The sequence below is a fragment of the Pteropus medius genome, unplaced genomic scaffold (genome assembly GCF_902729225.1).
Source record: "Pteropus medius unplaced genomic scaffold, Ma_sr-lr_union100, whole genome shotgun sequence".
Taxonomy (NCBI): Eukaryota; Metazoa; Chordata; class Mammalia; order Chiroptera; family Pteropodidae; genus Pteropus; species Pteropus medius.
In genome coordinates, this window is record NW_024351730.1 from 6,550,269 (window position 1) to 6,564,137 (window position 13,869).

Sequence of the window (13,869 nt, forward strand, 5' to 3'; positions counted from 1 at the left end):
AAGATGCCTCTTAAAGGGACCGTGTCCACAAGCGGACTTTCCAGGTGACAGACTTGCTCGCTCTGAGCACCGGTGTCAAGCTAGCTGCTCAGGGGGCACCCTTAGAGGGGGACACTGAGTTGTCGGAGTAAAGGCCAGAGGAGAGGCTTACTCCCCGGCAGAAGTGCTGGCGGTATCCGTAGTTCCTCTGTTGAGCCCTCCCCCTCCCAATGTGTGCACACAGCACTGCCATAGCTGAGACATCATCAAACTGGATAACAGAGGTCACTCCGCCCAGAGAATTCCCTGAAACCACACCTCCCTGAACTCATGGCCCCATCCAAGCCACATCCAGGTATGTCCTTGGCGAGTCAGGTGCTCCTTGCTGAGCCAGTTCCAAGAACTCACACTGAAGGCAGCTGGCCTCAGTTTCTGGTATGGTTTCTTGAGGCAACTATAAGCACAGCATCTGTGGATTGCTTACTGAATCTTAACAGGTGGCCCAGAAGGGGCAGAGGCTGGGGCTAAAGTTGGCTTGCAGCTGAACCGCTCTCAGGACTGTGCCACTGGACACCTACTACACAAAGCCACGCTAATAAGACCAGGAGACTTAGGAGCTTTACTTAGTACATAGAAACAGACATGGAAAGGCAACCAAAATGGGAAGACAAAGAAGCAGAAACAATATGAGAGAACAGAACAGAGATCCGGATATAATGAAGTCAAATAATCTAACAGATGCAGAATTCAAAACCCTGGTTATAAAGATGCTCAATGAACTTAGGTGAAGTGTAAATGAACTCAGTGAGAACTTCAACAAGGAGACAAAAAACATAAAAATGGAATGGAAATTATAAAAGGGAACCAGTCAGAAATGAAGAACACATGGGGAAGCCAAGGACGCTCAATCAGAATGGCAAGAAAAAGCTAAGACAATAATAATAATTTAAGGAGCATATGGGTCAAAATTAAATCTAAAAATATCCATGTCGTGAGGGTACCTGAAGGACAAGAAGTTGAAGAGCTATTTGAAGACATACTGATAGAAAACATCCCTCACCTGGTGAAGGAAAAAGACATACAACCCCAGGAAGCTCAGAGAGTCCAAAAAAGATGAACCCAAAGAGGCCACACCAAGACACATCATAATTAAAATGCCAAAGGTTAAATACAAAGAGAGAATCTTAAAAGCAGCAAGAGAAAAGCAGTTGGTTCCCTATAAGGGAGCACCCATAAGACTGGCAGCTGATTTCTCAAAAGAAACTATGCAGGACAGAAGGGCTTGGCACAAAATATTCACTGTGATGAAAACCCAGGATTTACAACCAAGAATACTTTATCCAGCAAAGCTATCATTTAAGGTCGAAGGACAGAGAAAGAGCTTCCCAGACAAAAATAAGCATAAAGAGCTTCCCAAACAAAAATAAGCTAAAGAAATTTATCAACACCAAGCTAGTATTACAGGAAATGTTGGAAGGACTTCTTTAAAAAGAAAGAACATGTATCAAAAACAGGCATAAAGAATGGTAATAACTACATTCCTATCAACAAGTACCTCAAATAGAAAAGAATTAAATGCTCCAATCAAAAGATAGAGTGGCTGAATAGATAAGAAAACAAAAGACTCCTACACATGCTGCCTACAAAAGACTCACTCCAGATTAAAAGACACACACAGACTAAAAGGAAGGGGATGGAAAAAGATATTGCCTTGATGGACCTAGGGGGTATTGCGCTGAAAGAAATGAGTCAGATAGAGAAAGACATATATCACGTGATTTCACATACATCTAGAATTTAAAGAACAAAATAAACAACAACAACAATGAAAACGGAAATAAACTCATAGATACAGAGAATATTTTGAGGGCTACTAGATGGGAGAGAAGTTGGGAGGACGGTGAAAAAGAGCAAAGGGATTAAAACTACAAATGGATAGTTACAAAATAGACATGGAGATATAAAGTGTAGAATAAGGAAAATAGTTAACAATGTTGTAATAAATATGTAAAGGGGAGGTGGGGTACTAGATTTAGTGGGGGTGATCATTTTGTGACTTATATCGATCTCTAATCACTATGCTGCACAACTAAAACTAATATTGTATGCCAACTATAATTTTTAAAAACTCATTGTATTGTACAATATAAATACAAGCAACTAATTGTCTATTACAATAAATCCAGGAACCATCCCCAGAAAAAAAATCAATGAAACATGACACATCACACATATTACCTTTAGCGGTATTCTCAAACATTTTTGAGCGTTATCAATCACTTGGGAATCTTGGTAAAATGCTGAGGTGGGGCCTAATATTTTGCATTTCTAAGATTCCAGATGATACCAATGCTGCTGGTTTGCGGACAATACCAAGTGGTAAGAGTTTATAACATACATAATTACATAGAAATATATGTACTTATGATTATGTATGCATATATAAATTTTTTATTTACTTTTGGTGACAGATTTTCTCCAAAGAAAAACACCATCCTCATTACTCTATTTCTTCTTCCAGTCACGAAAAAAATATTTGATCCTATGTTAGCCTGAAAAACATACCATTTCCACTGCCATCAGCCTCACACCTCTCTTCTGTCAACCACAGTTCCACTCACTATAGCCAATGAATAGACAACAGGAATATTTGTTGATAGGTAGCAATCAGAGCCACTGCACATAAGAATAACCCTGATAGGACTACAAGAGCTTTGACTCCAGTCAATCAATAAATACTTATTAAATATCTGCTATGCTGAAGGCTCTGCGTTACAACTCAAGGCAGAAACTGCATTAAAACTTCCAGAGGCATTTGGGTTAAGAGATATAAACTAGTAGCCTTTCTCCAATGGGTGTCAATTGAGCTGTTATGGTAAAGAATTAATTTTTTAATTTCTGAATTATTTTGTTTTCAATATATACATTAGAGTGATTGCAAAGTTATCCCCCAAATAATATAATTTTTACTCACTTGTCTTTCTTGAGTGAATGATAGGAATGGACATGTAGCTAAATTGAGAAAAACTGCACATAACTTATAACCCATATTTTGCCACATCTACTACCCAGGTGAGAAGCAATGATGGGATAAGCAAAGAGAATTCTCCAATCATTGTCAAATCAGCTCCTAAAATTAGTTTTTTCTGATTCATTTGATGTTCTGAAATTTTAGGAAAGCTATATAGCAGCTTTAACTAGTCAAAGTGGCTTTGAATCATTATAATTAGAAAAATGAAGTTAAATTTTCAATGATACAATTCATATTAATAATTTAAACATTTGTGTCTACAGCCATGCCACCCTGAAGTCCGATCCCGTCTGATCTCAGAAGCTAAGCAGGGTCGGGCCTGGTTAGTACTTGGATGGGAGACCACCTAGGAAGACCAGGTGCTATAGGCTTAAAAAATAAAAAAATAAGGGATTGTAAGCTGACAAGGTCCTTGCAATCTGTGAGGTCAACCAAGGGTTGCCTCGACTAAAAAAATTTTTTTAAAAAATAATAAATTTAATGTTACTTAATAATTAGAAACTTGAAATTTTTGTCTTATTCCTCATTAGGTACCCTAGCTATTATTATGATTCCCTATAGAATGGAAGTCTAAGAAAAAACTTGAATTATTTTTAAAATGAAATTTAATATTATTTAAAAGTTGATTAGTTACATTTGTTTTTCCTTATAAAATGGCAATTTTACAATCTTTGAATAGCTGATGTCTAAAATGCTTTTATTAAATTTCACACACACATACATACCCCACATCTGTGATGCTTTTTACTTCCAACAAAAGACTGGGAATTTACCAAAATGGTGAACGTCATCTATCATATGTATCAGGTTTAAAAAACAGCTGCGAGCAAATGCTCTAGACTAAATTCAGAGATATATAAGCATATATACATCCAACTTAAGAACTTTACCTTGTTTTTGCCAGTAGAGGTATCAATTTCAGTTACTTTGTGGCATTCCTTCATACATGTATGATTCTGACAATCTAAGGTTCGTCCACAAAGTCTCTTACAAGAGTAGGGTCCTGCAGCATGGCACGGTAGTAGACTCGTCTTAAAAAAAAAAAAGAAAATCAGCACAACATACAAACACATACAAATACACACACACACACACACACACACACGCACACACACACACACACACACACACACACACACACACGCCCCTTCTGGACCCATGTTTCCAAAACAACTCTGTTACCATCTGAGAACAATTTCACAAAGCTCTAACGCATTTTCACTAATAACAGTTACTATCAAAACCAAAGTAACCTATCAAAAAAATCCAAAAAATGAATACCAAAAAGGAAAATATTCTATTTCTAAAAGTCAATACAATGATTCTGTAGTAAATGCATATTCATAAACTAATTCTCAAAAAAAAGCACTGTATATTTTTTAAATTAGTAGTCAAGCTCTTGTCTTTTTAATACTGAAGTAATACTCTGACTTCATCATTGCTAATAATCCTAGTATAGAAGAGGTATAGATTATAAGTTTTACTTAAAACTTATGTCTATAACTCACCTCATGTTTCCCAAGACATTGCCTATAAGAAAAAAATGAAATGAAAACATTATAAATTCTTCAAAAAGAATACCTAAAGCAAAGATGCTAACTCTACTAATTTGTTTTTTAAGAATAAAAAATAAACACATATGGAAATAATATGTGACTACAGAAAGGATACAGAATACAAAGTTAATATACCAGCAATGAACAACTGGAATTAAAAACATGAAACATGCCACAATTTGTATTAGCACACACAAAAAAATGAAATACTTAGGAGTATATTTAACAACTATATACAAGATCCATATGAGAAAAATTATAAGACACTCATGAAAGAAATCAATATCTAAATAAACTGAGAGATATTCCATGTTCACTGATAGGAAGGTGCAATACTGTTAAGATGTCACTTCTTCCCAACTTGATTTTGATTCAATATAATGCCAATCAAAATCCTAACAAATTATTTTGTGGACATCAAACTGATTCTAAGATCTATATGGAAAGACAAAAAAACGGAATAGCCAACCCAGTATTAAGAAGAACGAAATCAGAAGACTCATACTACCCAACTTCGAGACTTACTAAAAAACTACAGAGATCAAGATAGTGTGGTATTTGGTGAAAGAACAAATAGATCAATGGAACAGAACAAAAAGCCCAGAAATAAACCCACACATCTAGGTCAAAGAAGAAAGGAATTGAATGGTGAAAGGATAGTCTTGTCAACAAATGGTTGGTGCTGGAAGTGACATCCACACAGAAAAAATCCAGATGGACCTTATACCTTCCACAATAGTTAACTCAAAATGGATCACAGACTTAAATGTGAAATGCGAAACTGTAAACAGGAGAAATCTAGGTGACTTTGGGTTTGGTGATGATTTTTTAGATATAATACTAAAAGCATGATCCATGAAAGAAAATTAAGTTGGACTTCATTAAACCAAAAACATCTCTGTGAAGAACACTCAAATGAAATAGTATTAAATGAAAACACTTAAATGAAAGACAAGCCACAGACGAAGAGAAAATATTTGGAAAATATGTGTCTGGTAAAGGACTTGTATCCAAAACATAAAATAAAATAAAATAAAAAACTCAAACTCAACAAGAAAGCAAACAACCCAATTAAAAAATGAGCAAGATTTGAAAAGAAGACACTTCAGCAAAGAAGACCTACAGATGGCAAATAAGCATATGAAAAGATGCTCAACATCAGATGTCATCAGAAGACTGCCAATTAAAACAAAAAGATATCACTATATATCTATTAGAATGGCTAAAATCCAAAAACACTGACAATAGCAGATGCTGGCAAGAATGTAGAAAACAGGAACTCTAATTCGTTGCTGGTGAGAACACAAAATGGTACAGCCACTTTGTTAGGCAGTTTGGCAGTGTCTTACAGAGCTCAACAGGCTTTCCATATGATCCGGCAATTGCACTCCTAAATATTTACGTAATGAGTTGACAACTTATGTTCACAAAAAAACCTGCACATGAATGTCCACAGTAGCTTTATTCATAATTCTCAAAACTTGGAAATGACCTTCAATAGGTTAATGGATAAACAAACTGTGGTACATCCACACAATAGAACATTAATCAGTGAGAAAAAGATGAGCTCTTAAGCCATGAAAAGGCGTGGAAGAAACTTAAACACATACTTCTAAGTGAAAGAAGCCAGTCTCACAAGGCTATCTACTGTATGATTCCAACGATCTGACATTCTGGAAAAAGCAAAACTATAAAGACAGTAAAAAGATCAGTGGTTGCACAAGGGTTTGAGGAGGGAGGGAAGCAAAGGATGAACAGGTATAAAATAGTGCATTTTTAGGTCACTGAAACTAAATAAACTAATTCTCAAAAAAAAAGCACTGTATATTTTTTAAATTAGTAGTCAAGCTCTTGACTACTTGTATGTTAAATAATCTTTCCACGAAACAGATTAAGGAATTCAAATGATATGTCAATTTTAGTGCCTATGAATCAAAACATCAATGTCTCGTCTTCTGTTTCCCCTAAAGAAAAAATTTAGGCCACTAAATTTTTATAATCACTAATAACTTAAACTAGTAAGAAATACTATAGACAACTTGTTCCCTCATGACCTACAAGTCCTTCATAAAAGAACAGTCTCGAATAATTACTAATTGAGTACATACGTAAGAACCTCTGTGTTAATTACACCTCCCCCTCCACTAAATCTACAGAATAAAATCACCCTGTTTATAAACATATCTCCCAACAACACTTTGCCTCCCAACTTGACTGCATACAAACCAATATATAAAAATATATGCTATTTAAACTACAGGAAAGTTGTGGAATAACAGAGCAAGAGTAGGAACTTTTAGAAGAAAACAAAAACCCTCTCTTTAAACGACCAATATACAAAACATACCAATATCTGATTTGGAACTTTAGTTATAGACAATAGCCCCTTTTCTAATTTTATGTTGCTTTCTAATTCTATGCTTCCCCTATATTCCATAACCTCTACTGAAAGTATGAATCATTCCAGATTCCCTATTATCTTAGGTTTGACTCCTTAAAACTCAGTCCAGGCCATTGGCTGAACTATTCAGAAGACTATTTCCTTTCATTTCCAATGTTTCCCTCAAACACCCTCCCTTCAAGTTCACCTCACCTAAAACCTGGTTTTCCTTTGTCCTCAAGTTGCTTACAGACTGGCATAGGAATCAGTCAAGAAAACTAACAGATGATGATCTCTTGGATGTATTATTGTTATTGTAAGCATAAGTTGCTATGGAAGCTAAGAAGGGCATCAAACTCCAGTTGGTGGAAAAGACTAAAAAGATATCTAGAAAAGTTTGTAAGCAATAGGAAAAAAATTTATGGAAAAGAATGAAGCTGAAGACAAAAAACTAGTTTATAGGCTAGGCCTAAAATGATGAATAGAACAAAGAAAATGGGAAAAAGTGACATAACATGCACTTTGAACTATGTCAAAAGGTTTGTTTTTTTTAAGTTAAAATCTAATACTTGCATAGGAATAGGAACTTGACATGGAGGACAAGGTAATGCAGTCTGAATAAATGCAGGCTCAGAAGGCTGTTCCCAAGGACCTGTAGGCTGGTGCTACAAGTAAAATACACAACAAGTTTAAGTCAGAGGGATAATATCAAATGGCCATCATAAGAACCTAAGAAAATAGTTCCATGTATCCTTCAAGCAGGTTAAACTTTTAAAGTAATCAACAAACTGTGCTTACTGAAATACTCTGTTCCATCTGTAGTCTATCAGATTGTTCCCCTCCAAACACATATTAAAAAAAGAGGCAGAATGCAGTTTTTAAATGGCAGAACAAAAACAGTATAGTCTTCTTCACTCCTCATAAACCAAAAGGAGAATGAGAAACAGAATTATAAACTCCAACTTCCACCAGTAGAACGTAATCTCTATTATTTTATCCACTGTTGTCTCCCCAGGACCTAAAAGAATGCTTGACATACAGTTACGGACTCAATAAATATTGGTTGAAAATGTGACTGAATCTTTGAGGACATCAGGAGGTATCTATAACCCTAAATTGTATATGTGAAGGAAGACTGCCAAATTTATCTACATTTTGATTATAACATGACTGTCATACTGTATTTGCAAACATTTCTTTATTGGTTTCTCTCTTTTTCTATACTGTAAGCTCCTTGAGACAAAAGGCCAAGTCTTATTTACCTTGAACCCCAGCTTCTATCACAGTGATTAACACCTATTAAGTACTTACTCATTGCTTGTTGAATGACTAAGTAAAATTAAGAAAATATGACCCATAGCAATGCACTATCTCTTAATAATATTATTCCCTTACCCTGCCAGTTTGCTTTATTAATGCTTGATCATGACATGGAGCAGGACACAAGTGACCACATTTCTCCAAAACTTTTTGGCAAGGTTGATGACATGGAGGACAAGAGCCAAAGTGACAGCGATGTTTTTCTTGACTTGTATGATGGCAAGTTGGTGGTCGACTAAATCATAAAGTACAATTTTTAAATTACTTTTGATCATTGAAGAATCATATCTAAAGTGTAATTATCTGTTTATATATTTTCTGATTCCATATAGAATGAGCATACTGTGAATATCAACATTTTAAAACATTAAAGCAAAATTGAAAGTACTAACAATATTAAAAGTCAATATGAATTTAAATTTGTAAGACACAAATGTAAGTTTGTGCAAAGTTTCATACTAACCTGCATTGCTCTTTGCACTTGGGTGGTCTTGTGGTACGTTCTCGGCCACAGGGTACTGTCACCTTTGTACTACCACAGTTGCACTTCACATCTACAGTTTCTGGGCAGGGATAGCAACTACCTGAAAAAAAGTCTGAAACTTAAAAAGAAATTTGCTTTACTACCCAAATGCCCACCAACAGTAGAATCAATAAGTTTAGTATATTTGTACAATGGGATACTCTACAATGAGAATGAAGAAATGACAATACATGAATGAACCTCACACACATAACATTGGGCAAAAGAAGCCAGACACAAAGAGTATACAGCACATGATTCCATTTACATAAAGTAAACAAGAAAAGCTAATCTATAATGTTCAAAATCAGGATGACAGTTACAAAGGATACGAGAAGGGTTTTGGAAATGCTGGTAACGTTCTGTTTAATGATCTGAGTTCTAGTTACACCATTATGTTCAGTTTGTAAAAATTCTTCAAACTGTACACTTATGATTTGTATACTTTTCTGTATCTATACTTGTGCTTCAATAAAAAGTTTTAGAATTTTCTTTAAAATTTGCTAAGTGTTCTATTTCTAAATAACGAATTTAACACATTACTCATGTAAAACTACACAAGCAAAATAGATCTGAGTTTTTGGGAACTCTAATATTAACAATAACCTCTTTGACTTATTTTCATACATACTTCTATTCAAGCACATCATTTTTAGATAAATTCCCTAGTAAGAGTAACTTATCTCGTTAGGTTATTAACAAGTACCATCAACTTTCTATTACTGATGCTTTATAAAAGACTAAATTCTAAACCCTCATTTTAGGCTATAATTCCAAATATTTTTCATCTAAACATTTCAAAAGGAAAAGTTATTTGGGTTTCAGCTTTTTACCTTCTTTTGTTATGGATTGGTGGAAATACACAAAAACAAAATGAAAGAAACCTTTTTAAACAGGATATAAAGTTCTGCCCAAGGCTCTGACATCATCTTAAGGGCTTTCTTCTCCCTCTAGTTTTCCCAATCAAGTACTCCATCAGAAATGAAATAATAAGGGAATTGGTCTTCAACTAAGCAGTGAATATCTCGAGTGCTTGCTGCCTAGATGTCAGGACCAAGCAAACTACTGAATAGCAATTAACTGATAAGAAACAGATTAACTGATGAGCCTAGTTAAAGCCTCTAAAAGTTCAAAATAGTTCCTTAAAATAAACAGTAGAATTTTGATTCAAATAATGAACAGAGAAAAAGGAAATAAAAGTAAAAATTACCATAGGTCAAAAATATACATATATTGTACAAATTATCAAATTTATACTTTAGTGTTTTGATAAGTAAAGAATAATCCAGTGAAGTATTATCCTAATGGCAATGCAAGCCAAGTTATCCTGACTCACATGATTAAATTTTATTTTGAGTTTAAAAGAATAATTAGATGTCACATTTTTTAAAGTTAATACTGACATTTGTCCATTCTCATTTAGCATAGTATATCAATTTCCACACTTAACAATGATAAATTTTATTTGTCTTCGGCAATTCAAAGAGGAACTTATCAAATATAACCTTTTTATCACTCTAAACGGCACTATCACTTATCCTTTTTGAAAATTAAATCTTAAGAACAATAAGGGGTAATTTCTCTGAACAGTCTTCCTACTGATAACAGAATTTGTTACAGATACCTGTATAACATAACAGATAAATTAAAATAGCTTCAGGGATAATATATTTTAAATGAAAAAGCAGCATACCAAATGTAACTATATATAGAGAGAGAGAGAGGCCAGTGGATCAATAGCCAACATGGGTATTAATTAGTTCAGTAATTCCAGAACTGGAAAAACAGATGACCTTGAACTTAAAAGAACTATAAATCAAACTTTCATATATTCACAATACAAACATGTAGTTAGCATCCTCTCTCTGAGTTAAAGTATCATTTTGATTAAGAAGGTTTCTAGAATGATAGAAAATGGTATGAAATAATGATTCTATATACCTTACATAATGTAGATTAAACAAATGGTGACAGTTACACAACGGTGTCTTCTATATACTTTCCATTAAGGTAAATTTTGTTAGGAGCTAATAATTCCCTTTTTTAAAAAGCACTTTGACAAATAAAAAAAAATTGAACCCGGATCTCATCAAACCTCTAGATCCCACTAACAATTTCTAGGAAATTCAGAGGAAAATGTCAAATAATACCACAGAGATGTATTTTGCAAAATCCAGCCTCTGTGAAACTAAATAAAGCACCTCGTTTCTTAAACAAATAAGCAACAAAGAAAAACAAATAAGAGATGGAGGAAATTATAAATTAACAGGCTTTAGAGACGCTGACCAATTACAACATGTCAATCTTCATAGGGTTTTGACTCATACATACTAAAGTATAAAATGAACATATTTATGAGAAAACAAGAAATCTGAACACCAGATATTTGCTGATATTAAGAAATATATTAACTATTTTTAGCTTAAGAATCCATCTTCTAGAGATGAATACTGAAGTATTTATGGGATTTGCTTCAAAATAATATGGGGATGTGCTTTCAACATCTCTCCACTAAGTATGATTCTTGCTCTAGCTTTTTTGTAGACATTTTATATCAGGTTAATGACACTCCCTTCTATTTCTAGTTAAGTTTTCATCATCTATGGTTGTTGAATTTTATCAACTTTTTTAGACATTTACTAAATTAATCTCGTATCTCCTTTAATCTGTTAACGTGATGAATCACATTATTAGATTTACTAATGTTAAACCAACCACACATTATCAGAATAAACACAACTTGGTAATGATAGATTAAGGTTTGGGATAGCTAACAGTACTGGATAGCTGGATCTGAATAGCTAAAATCTTTTAATTTTACAAACATGTTCATGAGTTAGATAGGCCTACAATTTTCTCTTACTTTACTTTTAAGATGATATAATGAGTGGGGGCACATTCCCATTTTACAAATACTCTCAAATAGTTTATGAGGAGACTGAACTTATGTATATCTTAAATGTTTATTCTTTAAAAATAATGTATAAATATCAACGAGGCCTGATGTTTTCTTAAGAAAATTTTAAACTACTGATCCAATTTCTTTAATGGTCATACAACTAAGTCAGGTTTTCTACTTAAAGACCAGTGTTTTAACAACAGTCTGTCTATAAGACCCTATACACATTTTCCTTTCCTTGGTCATCCTTTTCTTTATCCCACCATCTCTCTGACCTCATCTCCTACCTACTTTGGTCCCCTTGTGGTTCCTTCAAATGCTGACGCAGGGCCTTTGCAATTGCTGCTTTCTTGCCTGGAACAATACCCTACCCATTTCCACATGGCTTGATCAGGTCTTATCTCAAATGTCATCTTTTCAGAGTCCTTTCCTGATCACTATATATAAAACAGTACATACCGACCCCACTATCACCATTTTAATTTTACTCTAATTTCCTTTCTATACTTGGCACTATCCGATATTCTATATTAATTGGATTATTTATTTGTATTCTAACTAGGGAGAGTAAAAAAATAAGTTCTCTAAGAGTAGACACTTTGTCAATATTGGTCACTCACGTAATCCCAGTGCCTGGTACTTAGTAGATACTCAAAAATACTTACTGAATAAATTAATGATTAACTTTAGAATGATAATGAAATTTAAATTTTATGGGTCAAAGATGTAATGTTACCATAAAAGAAATAAAATCCTTTAGTAATGATGAGAACCGAAAAACTAGTTCTAAACTTCATAATTCAAAGATACTGAAAAATCAGAGAACATCCATAGGAAAATGGATATGGGATTAATGGAATCTGTCACTTTTCCTAATGGGGAGGTAATGTAGTATAACGAAAATATCATTAAAGTTTGGGTTCACATCCTGACCCTGCCACTAGATCTATGATCTTGGGCAAATAGTCTCTCTTTACCTCTTTCTTTATTATATTAAACAGTAGTGCCATATAAGTTGCAATATTTCTGAGTGGATTAAGACAGTAACTAAGATATCTAGCATGCATGTAATCACAAAGGAAGATAACGAAAACAAAATAATAGTTTGTCTCAGGTCATAAAGCCATGATGAGGCAGTCTGGACTTGAACCAGGATCTCTTGCCCTAAGTCTATGCTCTTTCAATTACCTTATACAACCTTTTAGTAGATTCCATTTCACACCAACATATTTCAAATGGGTAAAGTTAACTCAGTTTTCAACATCTAATAACTTAGGCACCCCTTTCGGGGGGTCAGCAAGATCTCACATACAAGGAATAGTTTTCCAGAAGCTATATGACAAATGATACTACAACAGATTGAATGCAAAAGCAGATGTGTAATTCCAGCTATCTCCTATTAAGCTAGATAGTAAAGACGTCTGTAAAAATGTGAACAATACCATTCTAAATATTTTTCACAAAAGAAAAACTGTTACTGTATTAGATGTAATGGGTTTATTGCTACATTAAAAAATAATGAATATTACATTTTATTTCAGTTTCAAATACAACAGACATAATAATCCACATTAACAAAAGCTCACTGGGTCCCAAAAGAGTATAAAGGGGTCTTAAGACTAAAAAGTTTGAGAACCACTAGCTTAGGATATATCCAATCTCTTACTAGATTAATTCCACATAAATGTCTAAAATTCAAAATAAAACTAAAAAACTAAGAACATACTAATTAATTTAAAAAATGTGTGGGGAAGGTCGGGAGGAAGAAACAACATGATGTTACAGAAAGAACAAAACTTTTATATTCAGAAGACCTGGGTTCAAACCTTGACTATACTGCTTTACTAGATATTTACCTGAGTACGTCACTGAACCCTCTTTAACTTCAATCTCCTTGTCCATAAAATCATGATCTTGGCAACTGCCCTACCTTCTCAAGGTTGCTAAGAGGATGAAGTAAGATAATCAATGTGAAAGCTCTCCATCAACTATAAAAACTTTATGTAAATACAAACACAATTACAGATATTGTTAAATTTTACCTCTGTGGCAGACAGATGGACACTTATGGTTTCTACATCCTAAAGTCCGTCCACAGTTTTGATCACAAGGTGGACAGTTTCCAGGACAACACTGAAGAGAAAGCAATATATAAAAAACAGGTAATTTGAAAATCACGCA

At 34.0% G+C, this 13,869-nt stretch overlaps 1 protein-coding gene and 1 pseudogene across 2 annotated transcripts in view; one reads left to right on the forward strand and one right to left on the reverse strand.

The window, feature by feature from the left end:
* Positions 1 to 13,869, reverse strand: part of NFXL1 (nuclear transcription factor, X-box binding like 1) — a 50,826-nt gene that overhangs the window by 17,535 nt on the left and 19,422 nt on the right. For both annotated transcript variants that reach the window (XM_039845141.1, XM_039845140.1), the window contains exons 12-17: positions 13,731 to 13,821; positions 8,730 to 8,850; positions 8,342 to 8,501; positions 7,520 to 7,611; positions 4,519 to 4,540; positions 3,901 to 4,041 (exon numbers count right to left, since the gene is read on the reverse strand). In XM_039845141.1, coding sequence (XP_039701075.1) covers positions 3,901 to 4,041; positions 4,519 to 4,540; positions 7,520 to 7,611; positions 8,342 to 8,501; positions 8,730 to 8,850; positions 13,731 to 13,821 — 627 coding nt within the window. The remainder of the gene's footprint in view (positions 1 to 3,900; positions 4,042 to 4,518; positions 4,541 to 7,519; positions 7,612 to 8,341; positions 8,502 to 8,729; positions 8,851 to 13,730; positions 13,822 to 13,869) is intronic.
* LOC120588424 (uncharacterized) lies at positions 3,266 to 3,381 on the forward strand (annotated as a pseudogene).